Source organism: Triturus cristatus, chromosome 7 (genome assembly GCF_964204655.1).
Source record: "Triturus cristatus chromosome 7, aTriCri1.1, whole genome shotgun sequence".
In the NCBI taxonomy this organism is placed as follows: domain Eukaryota; kingdom Metazoa; phylum Chordata; class Amphibia; order Caudata; family Salamandridae; genus Triturus; species Triturus cristatus.
Window position 1 is genome coordinate 1193236311 of NC_140590.1, and position 22897 is coordinate 1193259207.

The 22897-nt window shown below is 47.1% G+C and overlaps 1 protein-coding gene across 7 annotated transcripts in view; it reads right to left on the reverse strand.

Moving 5' to 3' along the window:
• The window catches only part of LOC146811566 (telomerase protein component 1-like), a 1575504-nt gene that overhangs the window by 770407 nt on the left and 782200 nt on the right, over positions 1-22897 (reverse strand). For all 7 annotated transcript variants that reach the window (XR_014966741.1, XM_085618541.1, XM_085618539.1 and 4 more), the window contains 2 exons: positions 22145-22237; positions 14937-15069 (listed from right to left, as the gene is read on the reverse strand). Coding sequence is in view for 6 of the 7 variants with exons in the window: in XM_085618541.1 (XP_085474667.1) it covers positions 14937-15069; positions 22145-22237 (226 nt within the window). In the remaining variant the exon portion in view is untranslated. The remainder of the gene's footprint in view (positions 1-14936; positions 15070-22144; positions 22238-22897) is intronic.

Below are 22897 nucleotides of genomic sequence, written 5' to 3' on the forward strand. Positions count from 1 at the left end.
CCGCAGCACACTAGAGCGCGTCAAGCGATCTCTGATATCATGAGTGAGGGTCTACTTTCAGATGTGTGGCGAGTTAGAAATCCGGGTGCAAAAGTAGGGACCTGCTACACCTATCATAAGGCTGCTTGGTCGCGACTAGATTTCTGGTTGGTATCTCCTGAGGTTGCGACATGGGTGTCACATGTTGATATTATGGCTAGATCACTATCAGACCATGCTCCGTGTATGTTGGTATTGCATCCCCCCGACGCTGCACATAGGGCGTTCCAATGGCGCCTTCCCCCACACGTGCTCACAGACCCTGTGTTTGTAGAGGAGATAAGAGAGGATATCACTAATTACTTTGCTGAGAATGCGGGGTCTGCCACTTCTGAAGCCATTGTGTGGGATGCATTTAAAGCTGTTATCAGGGGTCAATGTATTGCACGAAAAGCAGGGGTCCTACGCACCATAAGAGACGCGTTAGCTAAACTTGAGGGGGAACTGAAGGACCTAGATGTTGCTTTTAGCTCCGGCCCATCGTTGGCGACTCCTGGCGCTCTGAAAGCTAAACTGTTGGCATTTAATGAGGAGGCGGAGCGAGAGGTGCGGTTTCTAGGGAAGCAGGCAGAGGCGCGCAGGTATGGGGAGGGAGATAGGCCAAGCAGGACTCTTGCCAGACTGATTGCTCCTCGCACACAGTCGAACTACATACACACTATCTATGATAACACCGGACGTCTAGTAGTAGGCCAAGAGGCGGTGTTAGGCGCCTTCGCGGACTTCTATGCTGCCCTGTACACCTCGAGACAGCCCACGACACCGGCGTCACTGCGAGACTTCCTTGACTCCATAGCACTCGCGTGGTTCAACAACAACCACAGACAATACATGGACCTCACCGTTACAGTGCAGGATATCGCCCAGGTGATTAAAAGCATGCCGGCCAATAAAGCTCCTGGCCCAGATGGCCTGACCACCTCCTTTTATAAAACCTACGTGGCTGAACTAGCGCCGAGACTACACTCTGTGTTTGTCGAGGCTCTCGAGTCAAATTCCCTCCCAGACTCCATGCGTGAGGCTCTCATTGTCACGCTCCTCAAGCCAGACAAAGATGAACAACAGCTGGACTCTTACAGGCCCCTGTCCCTTATAAACGTAGATGCCAAGATATACGCAAAAGTAATTGCCGATAGATTACAACCGATGTTGCCGATGATAGCGCTCCCAGATCAATCGGGATTCATCCCTGGCCGTGCAACATCACAATCTCAGAACGATCTTTTCGGTCCTTCACTATTTACACCCGTCAGTACAGGCAGCGGTGGTGTTTCTGGACGCCACCAAAGCCTTCGACTCCTTAGAATGGCCCTACCTCTTCAGTGTACTGGGGCGGATGGGATTCAGCCAAAACTTCATGACCCTTATCAAGCTCATCTACACGAAACCCAGAGCCCGAGTGAGCGTTAATGGTCTCGTCTCCAAGCCATTCGATGTCTCGAGGGGTACTAGGCAGGGCTGCCCTCTGTCCCCGCTCCTCTTTGCGATTGCGATGGAGCCACTTGCGGCTCGAGTTCGGCAGCACCACACTGCCAGGGGCATCGGATTTAGTGCTAGAAGCTTACTGATCTCGCTGTACGCGGACGATGTCACCTTGTACGTCCTGAACCCTAAAGACAACCTGAGCCCACTACTTCGAGAATTTGTGAGATTTGAGGGTTTGGCAGGGATATCCATTAATTGGTCGAAGTCAGTGGCCTTCCCCCTGACGGAGAGCACTGTTAGACCTGCCCCTGATTACCCCCTCAGGTGGGAGACGGAAGCTGTCAAGTATTTGGGCATCTGGATCAGCCGAGATGTGCAGGAGTTGTGGTCGCTGAATTTTGGTAGGGCGGTGGACTGGTTGGAAGGAAAGGTCGAAGTCTGGAATAGGCTACCGCTGTCCCTGGTCGCTAGAATTGCACTGGCCAAAATGGTGGTCCTTCCCAAATTCTTGTACTTGTTCGTCAACGTTCCACTACCTATGACAACGCACTTCCACACCCGGGTCCGCTCACTACTGCTGAAACTGGTGTGGGCCGGCGGCCAAGCCAGAGTCTCCTGGGACCTACTCACGCTTCCGCTCCGACAGGGAGGCCTGGGGGCCCCGGACTTGAAGCTCTATTCACTCTGTGCGCAAGCTCAGTTCCTGCATTTCTGGGCCTTCCCCACCCCCTACCAGCCGCATGTGGCGGTGGAACTGGCAGTGGTCGCCCCCTTGCCATTACGAGTGGCACTATATGGAGAGGTTACGTGCCCGTCGCGTGAGGTAGACACAGTGGAAATGGTCCGCTGGTCCTGGCGAGAACTTCGGAAACGAGCTGGTCTCTCCCTGCTTTATGCGCCGGCGGTTCCTCTGAGGGGCAACCCGATGCTGCCTTGTTTGACGGCAAGAGGTGACGTCCTCACTATCCGTGGGAATCGACTTCTCACCTTCGCTGACCTATATCCAGATGGCTCATTTTTCGAGATGCCTGCGGATGGGGATGACCATCCCTGCACGTTTGCTGACAAATTACTATATCATTCCCTTAGGGAATCTTGCAAGAAGATAGGACCGTGCTTCCCGGAAGAGCCTTGCGCACTAGCCGCCCTCCAAAACTTGCTCTCACGACCTTCCCCTAAGAAGCTGGTGTCCAGATTATATAACTGCATGCAGGAACAAGCCCCGGTGACAGTAGCCACGGCCAAGACCGCTTGGGCTGAGGACCTGGGGGACCAGCTGCCGGATGACGCATGGGAGTATTGCTGCGCGCAACTCACAGCTCTATCCCCTAGTTACCGACTGCGGCTTATCCACTTCAAATTCCTACACAGATACTACCGCACTCCGACACTACTACGCCGTATGGGTATCCGTGAGGATGCCTCTTGCTGGAAATGTGGGGGTGACGATGCAACCTTTATTCATGTGGCTTGGAGCTGCCCCAAGCTGAGGGCATACTGGTCAGAGATCTTCAATGCCATCAATCAAATCACACAAAGGAGTGACTCACCGTCTCCACTGCTGGGATTGCTGGGGTATGTTAAGCACACTGAGCCCTGCGACAGGAAACTACATGCATTACTCCTGTTATATGCCAAACGACAGATCGCAATACACTGGGGCAGGCCGGCCCTCCCCACGCTCGAGAGCTGGATCAGGGATGTGACTTACGGCCGCACACAACTGACGCACTATTGGGAGACCATGCCCACCGCTTCCAGACCCACTGACATATGGGGCCCGTTTGTACAGTGGACTACAGAACGCACGGCCCCTGACTCCACAGGTACCTCACGTGCTACGAGTATTTCAGACGACATGGGCTAAAGGTACGCGCTGCGTAGGTTAATGATTGGGGTCCCGCTGTCCCGCGCTTACACTGACAGGACCTGCCCAGACGCAAGTTTTGCGTTTACTGCCTCCACTGACCCGGATGGAGTCCCCTTCCCCCCCCCCCCGTCCTACTGGGCCTCCTGTGGACAATTCACTACCCCTCCCCCCCTCCCCCCCACCCCATACGACCTTCGCTAATTCGTACACAGCCAAGATGCCTTTCCGTTCCCGCCCTGACCATGGCTGGCCCTTTATCTGGACGACCTGTGGCAGGCCCGCGCGACCCCTTTGTGAACTGGAGTGTTGTATGGATGCTGTTTCCAAGTACTTGCACCTATGTTTGAAGTTTTTGGTTTAGCTTGTTGGGGGGTCCTGTTGGGAGAAAAATGGTGCTGACAGACACATCCTTTTTATAGGCTGCTGCAGCGGGTGGTTGACTGCTGCTTACTCGGGGGCGGCTTCATTGATTTTCGCTATCTTTCAATTGTCAGCAGCACTGTAAGAACAGTAAGACCGTTTACTCGCTAGAGATGCACTGTAAACACTGAAGATTTTATTGTATCTTAAGTTTACCTCTGACTGATCAACCCGGCCAGGTGATGGCCTCTGAGATATTTCTATGTAATCTTTGTATAACCTACCTGATAGCGGCCTGCCTCCGGGTTGTTGGCGTGACGCAGTGTGCATCTTCTTTTTCCTTTGTTCATAATAAATGTCTTACAACAAAAAAAAAAAAAAAAAAAAAATGCCTGTAAACACCGGGGCAGGAGGCATACTCTTTGCTATGTTAAGAGGGGCCAATCTACCTGAAGAGGCCTTTTTGTTCAAATTTGGGGAACCAAAATTCTTTAAAAAGGTTAAACTTAGGGAGGAGCCTAGCGCTTGACCAAGATGGCCGCGTGAGCTCAGCGCTCCCGAGACCCTCGCGCCCTCCGTCGACTATCCTGTCTCTAATCCTGTCGTATGCATGGCATCGTGTGGATGACTTGTCAGGGAGGCGATTGATGCCACCCGCGGTCGGATCGCCCACCGGGAACCGGACTTAAGCCTGGCGGAAGATTGCGGCCTATCTCCGGGGGATGCCAGGGGCTAGAGTTGGCAGGATGCCCGACTCCTAGTTGAACAACAACGGCCAGGCGAGGTGTGAACTGTCGGACGGAGGTCCCCGCTCTTTCACTTTCGCTTTCGCTCCCTTTGTCAGCCCTGCCACTAGAGAGCTCTGGGTGGCTTTATTACCCTATAGACGCTCTGCAGGCTACTCTGGCGGCCCACGGCAGAACTGATCACTCCTGATTCCTTTCCCTGAGAGGGACCCGTCTTAACTGAACCGACCTGCTTGGTGTCAACCATGTCGGGCAAAGCAGAAGGGGATCGGCTGAAGGCTAAGTCTACCAGGCGGGGAGCTTATACCCAAGTCAACAGCATGGACCGCTATGCTCTGCAGAAGGGATCACCGAGTGGGTCGAGCCAGGCGCCGGATGCCCAGAAGGAGGACTCGCCTTTGGCCCCGGAGCTTTCCCTACAGGATGTCATGGGCGCGCTCGAAGGGATGCAGACTTCGATCGGGAGACAGTTTGAGGCCCTGGCGCATAAGGTGGATGCCATCTTGGTGGATGTCAACCTGATCCGTGCGGACTTGGGCAAAACGAATGAACGGGTTAAGAACTTGGACCTCAAGACCACGGGCCTCACTGATGATGTTACGGAACTGCAGACCGAGGTTCGTAAGCTGCGGACCGAGAGTGATCTCACCGCCCGCCGGCTGGAGGACTTTGAGAGCCGGGCCAGGCGCAACAACGTGCGCGTCATCGGGGTCCCGGAGTCCTCGGATGAGGCTTCGGTTGACCTGCTTGTTGAGGACTTGGTGCTTAATCATCTGCAGCCTAAGGGTCTTGGAAAGTTCTTCGCGGCGGAAAGGGCCCATAGAGTGCCGGGCGGGAGGCCTAAGGCGGGTGCCCCGCCGAGGCCGATCGTCGCCCGGCTCTTTCATTTTCGAGATCGGGACGCTATCCTGCAAGCATCGAGGGTGACGGGCCCGGTTCCCTTCCAGAACGCGTCGGTGAATTTCTATCCGGACTTCACCCAGCAGGTGCAGAGACAGGGCTTCCTGGGGGTGAAGCGGCGGCTCCGGGAGAGAGATCTGGAGTATGCCATGCTCTTCCCTGCCAGACTGCGTGTGGTGCACGAAGATCGGACATTCTTTTTTGACTCTCCTGTTATGGCCGACGAATGGCTGGACGCTTTGCCCCGGCGACGGACGGGGGACGACATAGCCGAGGACGGAGACAGTGGCCGGGATGGACAGGGCTGATATCTCGGAGCCGGTCTGACTTGATTTGGCTATATTTGAAGACCTGAATAGAGTGCAGTAACTGTGGAGGGTTGCGGGAGGACGAGGGGTGCTCTTTTCCTCCCTTAGGGTACTTTTTGTAGATTTTTGGGTTTGTAGGGCGACAGGCACACTGCAAGTTGGGGGGGGGGCTTTGTAAGCTGCAGCAGGGGTGCAGGGTGGGGGGAGTTTCAGGGATTTTGGGTTTGTTGTTGGGGGGTCTACTTTTGCAAGGCATGATGATTATTTCCAGGGCTGTTCCATGGTGGCTCTTCGGGTGTGGGGTGGGCCTCTTTCCGTTTGAGGATGGGGGGTAGGGGCTTAAGTGTTATAAGCTGGAATGTTAATGGTTTGGGGGATCGCATTAAGCGGGGGATTGTTCTGCAATTTTTGAAACGGTCAATGCCGGATGTTGCCCTGCTGCAGGAGACGCATCTTATAGGTAATACGTGCTATGCCCTGAATAGGAAGGGTTATAAATTCATTGCACATTCGGGATTCTCTTCTGGGTCCAGGGGTGTGGGCATCCTAGTTAGAGCTTCGTTGCCATTTGAGGTGGACTCCACCATTGTTGATGATAGGGGGAGGTTTGTGACGGTGGCGGGGCGGTGGGAAGGAAGGACTTTGGTTTTAGTTTCGGTTTATGTCCCGCCGGCCCTGCAGGCCTCCACGTTTGCAGATCTGGGTAGGGCCCTGCTGGATCTCCCGGGGGGAATGCTTGTGGTGGGAGGGGATTTCAACGCTGTTGGCTCCGGCCTGCTGGATAGATACCCGCCCAGAGACACAGGGGGGGCTCAGAAATGGCTTCCAGACTTCCTAGACACGCTTGGCCTGATAGACTGCTGGAGGCTCCGGCACCCCACACAGAGCCAATACACGTTCCACTCCGGGGCACATGGTAGCCTTTCCAGGATTGATTACCTACTCACCCTGGCCGCGCATGCCTCGTTGGTCTCTGAGGCGAGGCACATGGCGCGTGGTATATCTGACCACTCGCCAGTGTGGATCCGGCTGGATCTAGGTCGGGAGGAAGGGTGGGCCCTATCAACCCGTGGTATTTCCGAGACCCCAAGATGCGCAGCGCACTGGTAAAGAAAGTAGATAATTTTTTCAAGGACAATCAGGGAACCGTGGACTCGGCAGTGTCGCTGTGGGAAGCTTTTAAGACCGTGCTTCGAGGGGAAGCCCTCTCCCTGGTGGTGGCTGCCAAGCGGCGGAGAGATGGCGAGGTTCTGCAGGTGGAGGAGGAGATCGCGGCTCTGGAGGGAGCGATGGAGGAGGAAGTTACAGAGTCCTCACTGCATGAGCTTTGGTTGAAGCAAACTGAGTATAAGGACCTGGTGACGAACGCCGCTAAGACCCTCAGTAGGGAACAGCAGGGCCGTCTGTATGATGTGGGTGATAAGGCAGGGAAACTCCTGGCGTGGCTGGACAAAAAAGAACGGGTCAATAGAGTTGTGCCAGAGTTGACGGGAGAGAGGGGAGAGGCGATTGTGGAACCTGAGGGGATTGTAAAGTGTTTCTCGGATTATTTCTGTAGGGTTTATGCCTCAGCGTCGGATAGGCCGCCCGAGGACTCGTGTAACCTCCTCCGTGATATCGAGTTGCCCTGCCTCTCCAATATAGATAGGGACGATTTAGATGGTGACATAACGGTTGACGAGGTGGCGGGGGCTATCTGCGCGCTAAACTCGGGCAAGGCCTCGGGACCGAACGGCTTGCCGATCGACCTGTACAAGCTGTTCCCGGACAGGGTCGCCCCTCACCTGCGCGCCATGTTTTTGGAGGCGCGGGGGGGTGGAACCCTCCCGTTGGATCAGCGACTGGCGACGATTGTGGTCATACACAAAGAGGGTAAACCCCGAGATAAGTGCGCCTCATATCGGCCTATTTCACTTCTTAACGCGGAGCCGAAAATTCTGGCTAAACTCCTGGCGACTCGCTTGATTAGGGTACTTGGCGATTTTGTCCACCCGGATCAATCCGGCTTCATCCCGCACCGAAACACAGCGTTAAATCTTAGGCGTCTTCATGGTGTAATCGCCAGGGCGGGCACGCTGCGTGAACCGGCTATTGTGGCGTCTCTTGATGCAACGATGGCCTTTGACACGGTGAAGTGGGCCTACTTGTGGGCCGTGCTGGCCAAGTTCGGCTTTGGCCGCGGATTTGTGAGCTGGGTGAGGCTGCTGTACGAGGGGCCGCTAGCGAGTGTTGTGGTGAATGGTCGGGCGTCGACTCCGTTTCAGCTTGGGAGGGGTACTCGGCAGGGTTGCCCCCTGTCGCCTTTGTTGTTCGCCCTCGCCCTTGAGCCGCTGGCTGCGTGGATACGTTGGCACCCGGATATACGGGGCCTTCGGTGGTCGCCTGAACACGAGGACCGTATTTCGCTCTATGCCGATGATATCCTGCTGTATCTTGCCTCACCTAAGAAGTCACTTATAGTGGTCTGTGACGTACTCACATCTTTTGGTAGGAACTCGGGTCTCGTTATCAACTGGAGCAAATCGTACTTGTATGTTCTTAGTGGCGAGGTTCCACCGATCCCTAGAACATGTTCGATACAGGTCGCCCAGCAGGGCTTCGTGTATTTGGGGATCTTTATCTCCATGGACTCTGCTGTGCGCTATGAGAAGAACCTGCTCCCCCCCCTGGCACGCCTGAGGCGCGATGTTGAAGGTTGGCGGAGGCTGCCGCTCTCCCTCGTTGGGCGTGCGGCCCTGTTCAAAATGATGTCCCTTCCCCGCTTCCTCTACGCCCTACAGAATACCTTGGACTGGGTACCGGCCACATACTTTCGGGAGGTCGAAGGCCTCCAACGGACGTTGCTGTGGGATGGGCGGCCGCGAATAGCTATTGCAAAGTTGACGCTTCCATGGTACGACGGGGGCATTGCGCTCCCAGACATCCGATGTTACTATTGGGCCACACAGCTGAGCGCGATCAATCATGGGTTTTATGGCCCTGCCCTCAGCCCTGGGTATCCCATGGACAGGTGGTTGCTGCGTGGTGGTAACTACTACAGGGCGTTGTACTCGCGATCCCTAGACTCGTCCCTCACGGGGCCCACCGGTGTGGCAGTGCGTGTGTGGAAGATGGCAACTGACTCGCTGGGCTGGAAGGATAGGCTCACCCTCGCTACCCCGTTGTTTGAATCGGAGAGATTGGGAAGGCTTTGGCATACAAAAGGTTTTGATAAGAGGGACCTGATCGGCATCTCCAGGGTGGGAGATGTGCTGCATAAGGGGAAGGTGAAGTCCTTTGAGGAGTTGCAGACTGAGTATGAGCTGGGGCCCTCCGAGTATTTCAGATATTTTCAGATGCGCCACGCCCTCCGATCAGTCCTCGTAGAGGGTGAGAAGGTGCCGGAGTCCTCTCCTTTGGAGGACCGGGTCCTTGATGGCCATCTGCCCGAGAGCACGATCTCGCTCATATATAAGAAACTGATAAACGTCCGGGCGGACACGCTTCTGGGGCTGAGGGACCAGTGGACTAGGGATGGCCTCGAGTTGGATGATGAGGACTGGCAGTCTGCTGTTTCTTCTCCTAAGGAGGTTGCGATCCCGTCGCGTCTGAGGCTGGTGCAGCTTAAAATACTGCACCGAGTGTATGTGACGGGGCCACGGCTGGTCCACATGGGATTCTCGGAGGACGGCCTGTGCAGGAGGGGGTGTGATATGGTGGGTACTTTCCTGCACATCCTTTGGGAATGTGGTGTCATTGTGGAATTCTGGAGGAGAGTCCATGCAGTTATGGGGGAGGTGACGGGCATTGATGTGCAGCCGGAGGCGCGGTGTTGCCTCCTGAATGTCTGGGGGCCCACTGACCTCGATGAGGCGCAGACCCAATGGGTGACTCTGGGTAACATGGTTGCTAAGAGGGATATCGCGCGATTGTGGGGCTCCTCGGGGCCCCCCACATTGACCGCGTGGAAAGAAAACATGGACTGGAGTATGTTTCGGGAGAAGACGGTCTATTGCTCTAGAGGCCGCCCCCGAAAGTGGCACGCCATCTGGGGGCGGTGGAATCAATACAGGGGGGGAATATGTCTTGCCCCGGATCTGGAACCTCCCGAGGAACAGCTTTCCCCCTGACCTCCTTTCCAGCACAGTCTTGTTTATGAACTATTTTGGCCTCTGCTGTCCCCCTTCTTCCTCCTTACATTATATTGTAACTGGTAGATGAGTGGGGTCCGGCCTCCCCTGGGGGTTTTCACCATGGGCTTTTAGTGTTCTTGCCTTGCTGGGGTTTGCTGTGAGTTTTTGTGTTTACTTAAAATCGAACCTTTGCACTTCTCTTTGCACTGTACTGGGGACGCATCACTGTCTCTAATTGTCGATGCTGCCGAACCTCCGGGTTGTCGGCTGAATAGCTGTGTCCTGATTTTAAAATAAAGGTTTTCCAAAAAAAAAAAAAAAAAAAAGGTTAAACTTAAAGTTCTCCAGGCAATGATTAGAGCATGGGGTAGACTCAAGTGCCTTGTCGGCCTTAATTATTTTTCAAGTCTAGCGCCACTCTGGGATTCACCGGGCGCACCGGAATGTCTTCAGGATAGGCTCGCTTTACCACTTCGAGAAGCCAGTTTGAAAGTATGGGGAGATCTGGTTTATGAAGGTATTGTCATTCCATGGGAACAATTAAGAGAAAGAGTGGGAGTGAGTCTTTCGAAGTTCAAGTACATCCAGCTGCAGAGTTGGGACCATTCACAGCAAAGCCAGAAAACATCTATAGGCGGAGGCAACATCCTGGAACAACAGTTAGTAGCCAGGCCAGTAGGATGGAGGGAGGTCTCTTACTGGTATTGGGCAATGGAGGAGGCCGTGGATGGTGAATTTAAACTTGCAGGTGAAGTATGGAGTGAACATCTTCCAAATGAACAGTGCGAGCAACTGTGGCAGAATTCATTTAAGACTCTCTTTAGCATAGTAAAACCTGCTTGGCTGAAGAGAAACCACCTATTCACTGTACATAGGGCCCATCTTTCCCCCTTAAAGCTGTCTAAATTTTCAAATGGGACCCAAGTTAGCTGCAGGAAGTGTGGTCTGGTTGAAGCCTCTGACATACATATGTTTAAAGGCTGTCCTGCCATTACACTTTTTTGGGACAAAGTTCAGAGGTCTCTGGAGGTTATTTTGGGATCTCCAATTCAAATAGACTTGGCCTTGATAATTTTCAGCCTCACAAATCAAGTCACTGGAACAGCTAAATCCCTTTTATTTTATGCCATTTTGCTAGCAAGGACGCAAATATGCAAGCACTGGATTGAACCGTCCCCTCCTATGGACCTTGACTGGCTGGCGTCGATGTACGAGACATCCAAGATGGACCTGTCCAGAGCTTGCAGCTCTAAAAAGAAAGCATTTTGGGACTTGTTGCTAAAGTGGGTTAGGACATGAAAGACCGGGAGGTATACTTTTGTATTAACCATGTATCTAACATCTGGTCCTATGATTAAGCCTCCCTGGTACCTCTTCGGACCATGTTGGGCACCCTTGCTAGTCTCCCAACGAAGGTGTCCATCAGGTTCTTGCTGGCCTAGTTGAAGAGTAACCTCCTCCCCCCTTTTTCGGGGGTAGTAACATTCATGTCTGCTAATGTACCCATAGGCTGAAGGCTCCGTGAGATTCCAACTTATTGCCTACTCTCCTCAGTCCGCTGAGTAATGGTACAGACAGTCTGTTTGTTCAATGGGGTATGAGGCGAATGAGGACAAAAAAAAATATAAAGAGCTTCCTCGGTTTAAATACTGAAGATAAATAAGAAGACATAATGCAGCAAATTAGAGGGGTTGACAATGATTTTTAAAACACATACGCTGGACCACATTGAGCAGATTTCTCGCAGACAAGGTAATAAAATAAACTTCCTCAGCGCCTTGTAAAATGTACGGAATAAAACTGTGAATATAGTACATTGATATGACAAATTATCACAAGGGCATTTAATCAATTTTTTGGACCAGTCATTACCAGTAGAAAAGGTTATCAATCAATGGTACGTGTTCAACCTGAATCGCGTTAAAAATAATCTATGTCTAGCACTTTGTACAAAAATAAGATATGGTTCAATATCATCGATAGCCAACATTATTTGATTGTTGAGAACACTGGGTTTTATAAGTTCAGTGCTAAGTCTAAGGTTCTCGAACAAGTAAAGCCAAGACTTTTTTAGAGCTTTTCTGCTGGCTAGCAATAGTGTGTCAGGGGACTTAAAATACTCTGGGTGCCCTAGATGAGAACATAGGGTTTTTGGTATAGTTCAGCCAAGGAATATGTAAGAAGGAAGATGATTTTAGACAATGCCTAATAATCTCTCGGTTGAATGTAGTATCCTCCGAGGTCCAAATGTTATACCAGGATTGGCTGTGTTCTAGCTACATCCTCTAAGAAGGGGGATTCCAGTTCTGAGTGGAGAATTACTGAAGAACAACTCTATGGAACAACCTGGGGGAGATTGGTGCAGTTTTCTACTAAAACATTACCTAAACTATTGATATAGAAAGGGGGAGAGAACGCACCCCTGTCTGACTCCCCATTCTACTCTGAAATAATTAGAGCATTCCCATCTGAGTCCAGAGCTGGCCCTGGCCCTACTGCCCGAATACAACTCTCTGAGGAACTGGATTATGGGAGGGTCCCCACCAAACTTAGTCATATTAATCTACAAATTGTCATGCATTCCACAATAGAAAGCACTATTTAAATCAACAAAAGCTCAAAACAACCTGTTAATAACTTAGGTATGGTTTAGACTAATTGATGAGGGATGTGTGATGAAATATGACAGGGGTAAACTTAGCGTTCTCACATTTAACCATTTTGATGATTAGGACAGCTCTTATTCAAAAGATCTATTGATTAACAATAAATAATAGTAAAGAAAGAGTGTGTGTTACGGAGAGATAAAAAGAGAAAGATCGAGACAGAGTGTGTGTGTGGGTTTTTTCTCCCCGCCTACTAGCACACATTTTCAGCACCTTCAGAAAGACCCTATCAGCTCTGAACATTTCACTCTATTGATTCCTTTTGAGCCAGATGTTTCCTTTTTTGCGGTCTTTGTGGAAGAAGGGTGAAGCACACTGCAGAGATTCTTCTTCTCAGCCTCGACTATTCTTTAGGGCATAAATAGACCTTCACACCATATCCCCTGAGGGTTTTAGTATTCCTGAGATGGGTGACCAGAGTGACCCCCACCCCCACACCCCAGCCACCTCAGCATCTTGAGACCCTCACGGGTGAGTAGCGCGCTTTACAAATCCCTGATTTAAATGCACTGCATGTGTGAGTAATACACAAATATTTTCTTAGCTTCATTAAAATAGCCTGGTTTGAAGAGACACTTCATTGTCTTGATCAAATTTGCCAGTCATAATGAAGGATTACAGTGAGATTGTAGGTACTTCATGTTGACCTACTGCACAGCAGCAGGGACAGCAGGCATTCACTGAACGTCACAAATAGTGGTGTTGAATTGAAGCAAGAAAAATCCCTGGGTAGAAAGTAATGTAACAAGTGCCCTTATCTGCTTTGTAAAAAAAACAAAGTAGCTTTTGAAACAAATATTACAAGGTTAAGAGCAGAGATCTGTGAGGCTTCCCCTTTCACTTGATAGGTGGAAGACAATCTGAGCTATTGTAGCCTCTAGGGGAAGTTTACATTTACATTAAAACTGTGTCACCTCACTGGATTCCTTAAAGTTCAAATAATGAGATGGATGGGCTGTACAAACTACCATATTAACTCAGTGCATTGTGATACTGCTGCCTTAATGTTATCTATCAAGTATTCTTCCAGTGATGACTAAAAAAAATGTAAGAATGTGAGGGATAGCAAAGAGAGGAACATGTTACTTACCTACAGTAACGCCTTTTCTGGTAGATACTAACCACAGATGCCTCACTTTGTGAATTTCCTCAGCTGCCAGACAGGACCCAGAAACGTTTGCTAGCAATTCACTCAGGCTTCAGAACGTAGTGTCCTGCAGGTCCATGTCGGAGATGTCCTGTACCATGTGTGACGCCAGAGCTCCATATATGCGCCCCCTCTGTGCGCAGGTGTCAGTTTCTTTCTGATCCCTGTACAAGCCATTGGACAGGGAACCTTTGAAATCAGAATATGGCAGTGTGCACACTTTCATATTTAGGATCTTATTATTGAGAATATTCCACAGAATGGGAGAATGGGAGGATCAGGGAGGAATCTGCATTTAGATGTTGCCTCTACCAGAAAAGGCATTACCAAAGGTAAGTAACTTATTCTTCTGATAGAGACGTCTAACAGCAGATTCCTTGAGTATGAGTTGATGCCCAGGAGGCAAGAGGTGTTAGCGGACCTGAGGGCGAAGCTGGTGGTGGAGAACATTTATTTGGCGAACGTTTCCATCCGTTTGGCTTGCCTCTCAGAGGGAGTGTGGGGAATGCATTGAGGTTTAGGTGACTGCCTGTATCACTAAGCTCCCTTTAGTGGGATGCTAAATGAGAAAATCTGGATCTAAAGAAGCAGGTCTGTTCCACCTCACTACTTGCCTATGCACAGGAGGGTAACATCCTAGTTTCACACAGATTCCCACCAGGACATTTGTCAAGGACACATTAAACAGCAGTCATGGTTCTTGGCTGGTTTGTGCAGGATTGAGAACCTCAGTCAGTCAATCCCCAAGGTTTCAGATCTTTACCTGACTCCAGAAAAGAAAAGATGCATTACTTGTGTGAAAGAGGGAGTCCAAATGCTATGATAATGCATTAGTAGCTGTACATTTTGTAAACACTGAACATGCATTATGGTTGCATATTGCTTCTCAGAACTGTGATGCCCTTTCATCACAGGGTCGTGAAACTACAGAGCATTCTGTATATGTGAGAAGTCATTAACATGTATTATGACCATATATGATCACGTAGGACTTCTAAAGCCTTTAGATGTGGTTTGTAACACTGCTCTAGCACTCTCTAGATATATACATTTTAAATAAGCATATGATAATGCAGTGCTTACGGTGTAGCAAGGCTGAAGGCTGCACCATGAATTTAGATTTGAGCATCAGTGAATACCCAGGATTTTCGTCTCAAACAGTTCATGCCCTCCTCCAAGGCTGTGACACTGAACCACACTCTGTATACTTGCACATCTATAGCACTGCATGACACTTCCCTCCTGGAGCCTTCCAAGAATTCAGTGAAGAGCTAAGATCTTCTGTGTTGTGCATGTATAACTCATTCAGAATCTCCACAAAAGATTGATTTGACTAGGACATATTTATCAATATGCTCCTCACCATTCTTAGCAATATATAGCGCTGTCAGCGAGGTGGTGACAGTCTCATGACCATGTTCCTGCTCCAAGCTTGCCAAAACATGTTGCATAAGTGGCGGAAGTGAAGCTGGAAAACTCTTGATCATCTCAGACACCTGAGAAGAAACACAAGGAAGATATGTGAGTGACAGGCAGAAGTAAGAAGGTGATGGACTCACTAGACAAGTGCAGTACAGCATGAGGTGGAGACCCATCAACAAAAATAGGTATAGACAAAAAGTGATCAATGGAGATGTGATAAGGGGAAAAAAATCCAAAGTCATGCAAGAAGAATGAGATGAACACGGAGAAGTACAGTGAAAGAACGCGAGAGCAAAATGGCTAAAGAAAGAGGGGTGAAAGAAAACAACAGGGAAGCGGATAAAAATAAAGGAATGGAAACCAAAAGGGACAAACACTACAAGAGGAAACTGAGATAAGGCTGACTGTGAACAGGGCAACAAGGCACTGTCACATCATACAAAGCAGTGACAGGCACTTGTGCAATAGAAACCATGGAAGAAAGGGAAAACAGGAAGCAGGCGGGAAAAATATGGGGGATTAAAGCAAGAAGGAGAAGCATAAATAATAAGTGAAAAGAGTTGATGGTGAATGAACCCCTGAACTGAAACCTTCTGCCTGATTAAACTATAAGTGACTCGAAAGAGCCACTGCTTTAGTAATCTGGGATTATAGTTTCCCGTGATATCCTCGATACGGCTACATTTAAAACTATTCGGATTCAATCAATGGGGCAAAATACTAAATTGGATTAATAGCCATGATGGTACGGGACACAATCGGATTTGTAGGAGCCAGTGGTCACATGCTGTAATGTCACTCTTCCAAATCATTTTTTAGTAATTATTATTATTACCTGGAAAGATTTTATGTACCCGTAGCTATAAACCCTGTTCAAAATAGCTTTACTATGAGAATTATTGCTCTTTAATTTAAAATAGGCACTAATGGCACAATGTATTGTCCTTATATAAGATACATCGGGCCAGATTGAGGACATCGGGGCCAGACTGAGGAATATATCACAGTGCCGGTGTTAGACGAATTAGTGTCCGACTGTAAGATCATCAGTTGGAACATCGCAGGTTTGAGAAGTAAAAAGGAAGACCCTAGGTGGCTTGACTTTAAAAAAAATTATAATATAGTGAGTCTACAGGAGACCTGGGATTTGGAAAATAATTTTTGGTTGGATGGTTTTAAAACACAGTGTTCCAGAATGCCCCTCTGCGGCCGGCAGACCCAAAGGGGGTTTATTAATGTTATTCTCACTTGAATTGACAGGATGGTGGAGGTGGGGTCCCATAATCTTTTGATAATTGAGTCTGTTGCTCCTAATTCAATTAAAACGCTGTTTGTTAATTTTTATAAATCTGGTGAGTGCAGTTTTTTTAAATGAACATTTATGTAAATTGAAATGTTTTTTAGAGGAGTATTGTTTGAAGCAAACCACTTCTTATTCAATTGTACTAATGGGCGATTTTAATGTGCATGTTTGTAAGACGAGTTGTCAACTAGAAGATCCTTTAGGCCCAGTAAACTCTTCGACTCCTCACTTTGAGCATACACAACGTGGGGTATGTTTGGAGGAGCTTTTGGCCGTGGTAGACCTTTCTGAACCAAGTTATTCTGATATTAATGATAGGGTTTCCACTTTTAAAGGACAAGGGAAAAACAGTATTATAGATTTTATATTTATCTCCCCTATTTTGTTATCTTATGTAGTTTTTTATCATGCTAGGTGGTCTTCCTACAGTGATCATAACCCTGTTATTCTAGTTTTGAATAGAGGATGTGGCGGTTTTAAAGAAGGTTGAGGATAAGCTGGAAACCTGCCATGATAACTTTAGTCATGGGGCGGAGGTACTCAGCCTTTGAAGGAATCTGTGCGCAGGCAGCATTAGATCTCACCATAGTGACAAGTTATAGGAAAAATATTGGTGAAAGGTGGTTTGATAGTAATTGCTCTGTGACACATTGCAAATTAATTGCAGCCTTGAAAATGGCCCCACGAGACAAAGATCAAATAGCTATGTTAAGGAAGCGGTATAAGCTGGCACTGGCTATGTGTAAAATGGAAATAAAGGAGGAGGCTTGGGAGGAGCTTTTATCAGTAGAGGTTTTAAAAAATAGTTCCAGATTCTGGGCTATTCTCAACAAACCTTTTTTTTTGGTACAGAGAATATCCCTTTACACAGTAACATCACTGAAACCCAGTGGCTTTCTCATTTTGAAACTATATATGGAGGCGACTCCGTCATCGGTTCTTTCTGGTAGCCGTGAGTGCTGTAGGGATTCTCAAAGAATTGTTTTTAATGAAGGTGAAGTACAATGGGCTATAATGCAAATGACCAGTAATAAGGCTCCTGGCCCGGATGGAGTACCGGCTGATTTATATAAACAATATCCTGCCTTCTTGGCCAAACTTCTGCCAAATGTTTTCAATGTAACTAGTCACCTGGGTTTCCCATCATCTTGGTCACTCTCTACGATCATCCCAGTTTTTAAAAAAGGACAGAGAGGGGACCCACGGTGTTCTAGGCCAATATCATTGATTGACTCCGCAGTAAAAGTTTTAGGGAAAGTTATTTTAACAAAGCTAATGGATTGGCTGAACGAGAAAGAGGGTTTAACTAATTTTCAATACTGCTTTAGAAGAGGAAGGAGCACCTTGGATCAGTGCCTTAATTTACATCTACTAGCAGGTAAATATATAAAAGCAAAATTGAGGTCACTGCATTTGGGGATGGGGGTTCCTGTGCTCCAATATGCGCATGATGCAGTCTTATTGGCCCATACAGCCATAGGGCTTCGGAGGCTACTGGACTCATTTGGGGCCTAAATGAAATCACTGGATCTAGTAGTCAATATAGCGAAATCCCAAACAATGTCTATGTGGCAAACAAATAACATTTTTTAATCTTTTTATTGTGAAGGTGTTGAGCTGACCAGGGTGTCCTCTTTTACCTATTTGGGGTTTTTATTTGATGAGAAGGGAACATGGGTCCCCCAAAAGATAGTCAAAAAGCATTTGATGGAAAGTTCAACTGCTGCTCTTCATGGCTTTGCACAACGGTTAGGGGCCAGACCAATTGAAGCCATGCTTAACATTTATAGGTCCAAATGCATGGCTATTGCCTTGTATGGTTCAGATCTATGGGGTTACAAGACAGGAGGGGGGTACAGATAGTTGAAAAAAAAAATTACGCTCCCTCTTGTCTGTTCCACAGTCTACCTCAAAGTTTATAATACATCAAGAGGTTGGGGCAAGATATGTGACAGACTTGTCGAGGCTGGCCCCGGTGATCTCTTGGTTAAAGACCTAGCTTAATCCCGAATTAACTCTTAATCATCATATTATTAGGGATTGTGTGGCCCTGGAGAACGCGAATAGCATCCTGTGGCTATATTATGTAAAGAATATTTTAAGTAAATTAGGGCGCCCAGACTTATTTATTTGAAAAGAAGATGTGACATGGGTCAGAACACAATTTTTGAATCTGATGGCGGCTGAGCGGGAGGAGAGAGAACTAATGAAATCCACAGTAAAAGCCTATTTCTTGCTAAAAAACACAATCTTGATTGAACCATATCTGAAAATTGTCAGGAAGCACTATCATCGCCAGCTTTTAACTAGGTTTCGATTTAATTTAATTCATACCTTCTTAGGTAATTCGCAAGGCTGGAGTAGGGTATGTGATTAAGGTTCTTGTACCTGTGACAATTTTTCAACTCAAGATATCATGCATTTTGATGAACTGAAATACATCACCCGCCGATACAAAGCTTGTAAACTGGGGGAAGACCAGGTCGTTATCTGGCACAACAAATACGCACAGAACACAAACACATTGTGTTGAAACTGATAGATCGTGAGAACACAACGCACTATGACAACCAGGGCATATCGAAGACATTCATGGACACATATGGTGAGCTCTACTCTGCACGCAATACAGCACACACACAAGAGATACTGGATTATCTGGAGGACATAGCACTTGTATGGCTTACAGATAGTCAACGATAATTTCTAGCGCAACCCATCACAGTGGAGGAGGTGCAAATCGCCATAAAGTCTCTACCTAATGGCAAAACCCCTGGGCCTGATGTCTTTACCTGAGAATTTTATAAAGCCTACTCAGAACTGATTAGCCCTTATATTGTAGAAATGTATGACGAAGCATATAACAGTCAGATTCTCCCCTCCAACATTACGAGAAGCATTGATTGTAGCCTTGTTGAAACCGTATAAACAGCCAGAACGTGCGGAATCCTATAAACCACTTTCCTTAATGCTGATGTTAAGACCCTGGCCAAGATCATTGCTACGTGGCTACAACCTCTTCTGCAGGTAACAGTCCTACCAGATAAATCCGGTTTTATACCGAATCAATCAACCTGTCATAACCTACGCACTATCTTTGAATCCTGCATCAATTAAATCCAGAGTTAGAGGCAGCGGCGGTCCTTTTGGATGCAGCCAAAGCCTTTGACTCCATCGAGTGGGTATATTTGTTTGCAATATTGCAAAGAATAGGTTTACCACCCATGCTTTTATATTGGATTAAATTATTATGTACCAAACCAATTGCACGTATAAAAGTGAATGGTCACATTTCAGATACTATCAACATCCAAAGAGGTACAAGGCAAGGGTGCCCCTTATCGCCTCTACTATTCTTCATCGCAATAGAACCACTTGCCTGCAAAATCCGTCAACGGTATGCCCATACTGCATTGAGGTTCCACCTTCGTCCTGTTGGAATCTCGATGTAAGCAGATGATATGGTGCTCTATGTCCGTGATCTGAACCTAAATCTAGAACCGATCCTCAGAGAATATATCAAATTTGGCCGACACTCTGGCCTGCAGATCAATTGGAACAAATCCACCATACTACCACTAACTGAACTCACTAAACTGCAACCATTGGAGTTCCCATTGATTTGGCAAACAGACCCCATTAAATATTTGGGTATATGGGTTCATCGCGAGCCAGAAATAGTACTTAGAACTAATGATGGTACTGCCGTAGATAAAATCGAGACGAAAATAAATAGGTGGATCACACTCCCCCTATCGCTAGCAGATCGCGTATCGTTTGTAAAAATGGTAATCCTACTCAAGCTTCTATACCTTTTCACGAATATCCCAATTACCCCCCCAGCTCCAATATTTTGCAGGTTACGTGCCCTTCTAACATAATTAATGTGGGCGGGCAAACAAGCACGGATACGTTTACAAACTTTAACCTTACCATATGCAGCCAGAGGATTCGCAGTCCCCGACCTATTTTTATATTACTTATGCGCCCAGGTGCAAAACGCCTACTATTGGTATCACCCGATTCGATACATGCCACATCTAGCGGTGGAGGATGGTGATGCAAACCCCATTAAATTGACAAGTCTTTTAACACATACACGATCGCACCTGACCAAGCAGGAGATTAATACAATACGAACCACAGCAGACGCCTGGCTACGAATCGGTCAGTTAGCAAACAAGATCCCACTCTATGCACCGAACATGAGATTAGCGCAACAACCCTCCTTATCAGCCACCTAGGACAAAGGGAGCATGGAGCTACTAGAACAAGTGGGCGTCACCCTGATCGGGGATCTTTATATCAATGGGATATTCATCACACCAGATGACCTCTCATATGTCAATAATCAGACAATGTTAAATTCAGACTCGGAGAAGTCATAAAGAAATGATATCCCACCTATCCAAATGAACCCCCCACACTGGACGCGCTGCAATCACCACCCTGAACAAAAACCATATGGGGGCGAAACTTTACAGAACCATACAATCTGAAATAGGTGCCGGCACTGTAAAGGCACATGAAAAATTGAATCTATTGCTGGACACACCTCTTAACGAAGCAGACTGGCAAGCTTGCTGTGCACTCACTACCCTACTTACTCCTAATGTGAATTTACGTATTATTCATTACAAGTAACTGCATCAAGCTTACCACACACCACTGAAATTATACAAATATGGTCTTCGTCAAAATGCGAACTGTAAAAGATGTGGATATGACCAAGCTGATTTTATTCATTTAGCCTGGGAATATGGGTGGGTGCAGATTTATTGGAATCAAGTGGTAACTATGCTGGGAAAATTTTTGAACTGTACATTACCTTGCACACCACAATTAGGTCTGCTATGCCATGTGATACAGTTAAAATCTACAATGGAAAAATTTAGCTGCCATAGCATTATTACTGGAGAAACGGAGAGTAGCGATACACTGGGACAGTAAAAAAAAATCACCCACAGTCAAGCAAAGGATAATGGACTCAATCTACTGTAAAGACAATTTTCTATTGTAACCAAAAGAGCTACCAACTGCCTCTAAGCCCACTAATTTTTGGGAACCTCTTACTGCCTATTTGAATGATCACCCTGATTTATTAACAAATGTTGTGTGAACTATACATTCCGAATGCCCTCAGACTCTGAATCTGTGATCAAGCCATTATATTATGCACTGTATTGACATATGCAACGTGTATATGCAATATCAAATCTGCCGGAACGGTTTATTTTTTCTTGTACTGTAATAATTAACAAATTTCAATAAAAAAATAAAATTAAAAAAAGATATCATGCATTTTATAATGTTCTGTGAATATTATAGTGTCATTCGAAGGAGGTTTTCAGTTCCAATTTTAAGGGGAAAAGGTTTTATACAGGTCAAACCCGCTCTACTTTATTTGCAGTTGCTTAATGACCCATGGGAGATATTTAACACCGCAAGTTTAATTGCAGCTGTTCGACTCAGGAAAAAAAGCTAAAGTATACTAAACCCCTGAGTGATTGTTAGGTTATTGATGATCATTGTTTTTATACCGTTAAAATTATGTACTATTGGTAGCCTGGATTTTTATATGATTTAATGAAATTTGATCTTATAGTATTAGGTCTTTTTTTAAGTCGCCCATATGTATTGAGTATTTGGATTTTAAATATTCCTATGGTATTGTGTACTGTGATATATATTCTGTACTTTTATGGTTTTGATTAACCAAATAAAGTGGTTTGACTGACTGACTGATATAAGATACAGTGGTTGTAGTGCCACAGTCCCATCATATGGATAGAGGCAGAGAGAGGTGACTAGTCAAAATACAGTATAATCAGTAGCAGAGGTTAAACCTTTTCATAGACGGCAAAGGTTCGAAGCTCCTCGCTGACCAGCTTCAAGTACAGGGGCTGCTGAGAACCTTTTTTAATCAGAAGCAACCGCATCTGAAAGAGAAGGAATAATGTGAGAGCCATAGAAGTGAGGAAACAAGTCATAGCAAGTCACAACATTCCATAGAGAAAAAAAACTGAGTACAATTAAACTAAAACACATCCCAAAGGCAAAATAACAGGTTGGCACGTTCTCATAGTGTTGCAGTCTGCAAGATCAAGAAAAGGTTCTGTAATTCATTGCTGGTTATTCATTTATTCATCTAATAAATCTGTCCACTGCACATTAAGCAAGAGAAGATGTTCCCATCTCACCACGCTTTCAGAAGTGAAAGCAGCACAAACGTATAAACTAAATGAAATCGAATTAATTTTTAGCTTCTAAACCCTAGGGTTTCTTGTTTTGTCCTGATTTTTCACCTACCAAGGATTTACCTCATATTTTGTAAATAAACCTACTGACAAGTTTTAAAGGAAGCAACATTTTTTATCATGAAGTTGCATTTAGCTCAATAAATTAATTTCCATCTTTGTTTTCACAAATTACATTAGTTTGTAGACAATGTTTGCACAGGAGAAAGAACATGTGACGGGAGAACCACATCTGACCACCTCACACAGAAGCAATTGAGTTCATCCTAGAGGCTGGTGCATCATGAATGAATGGATGACCTAAGGTACAACTTTGTGAACCAGAATCTCTACATCCTGTTC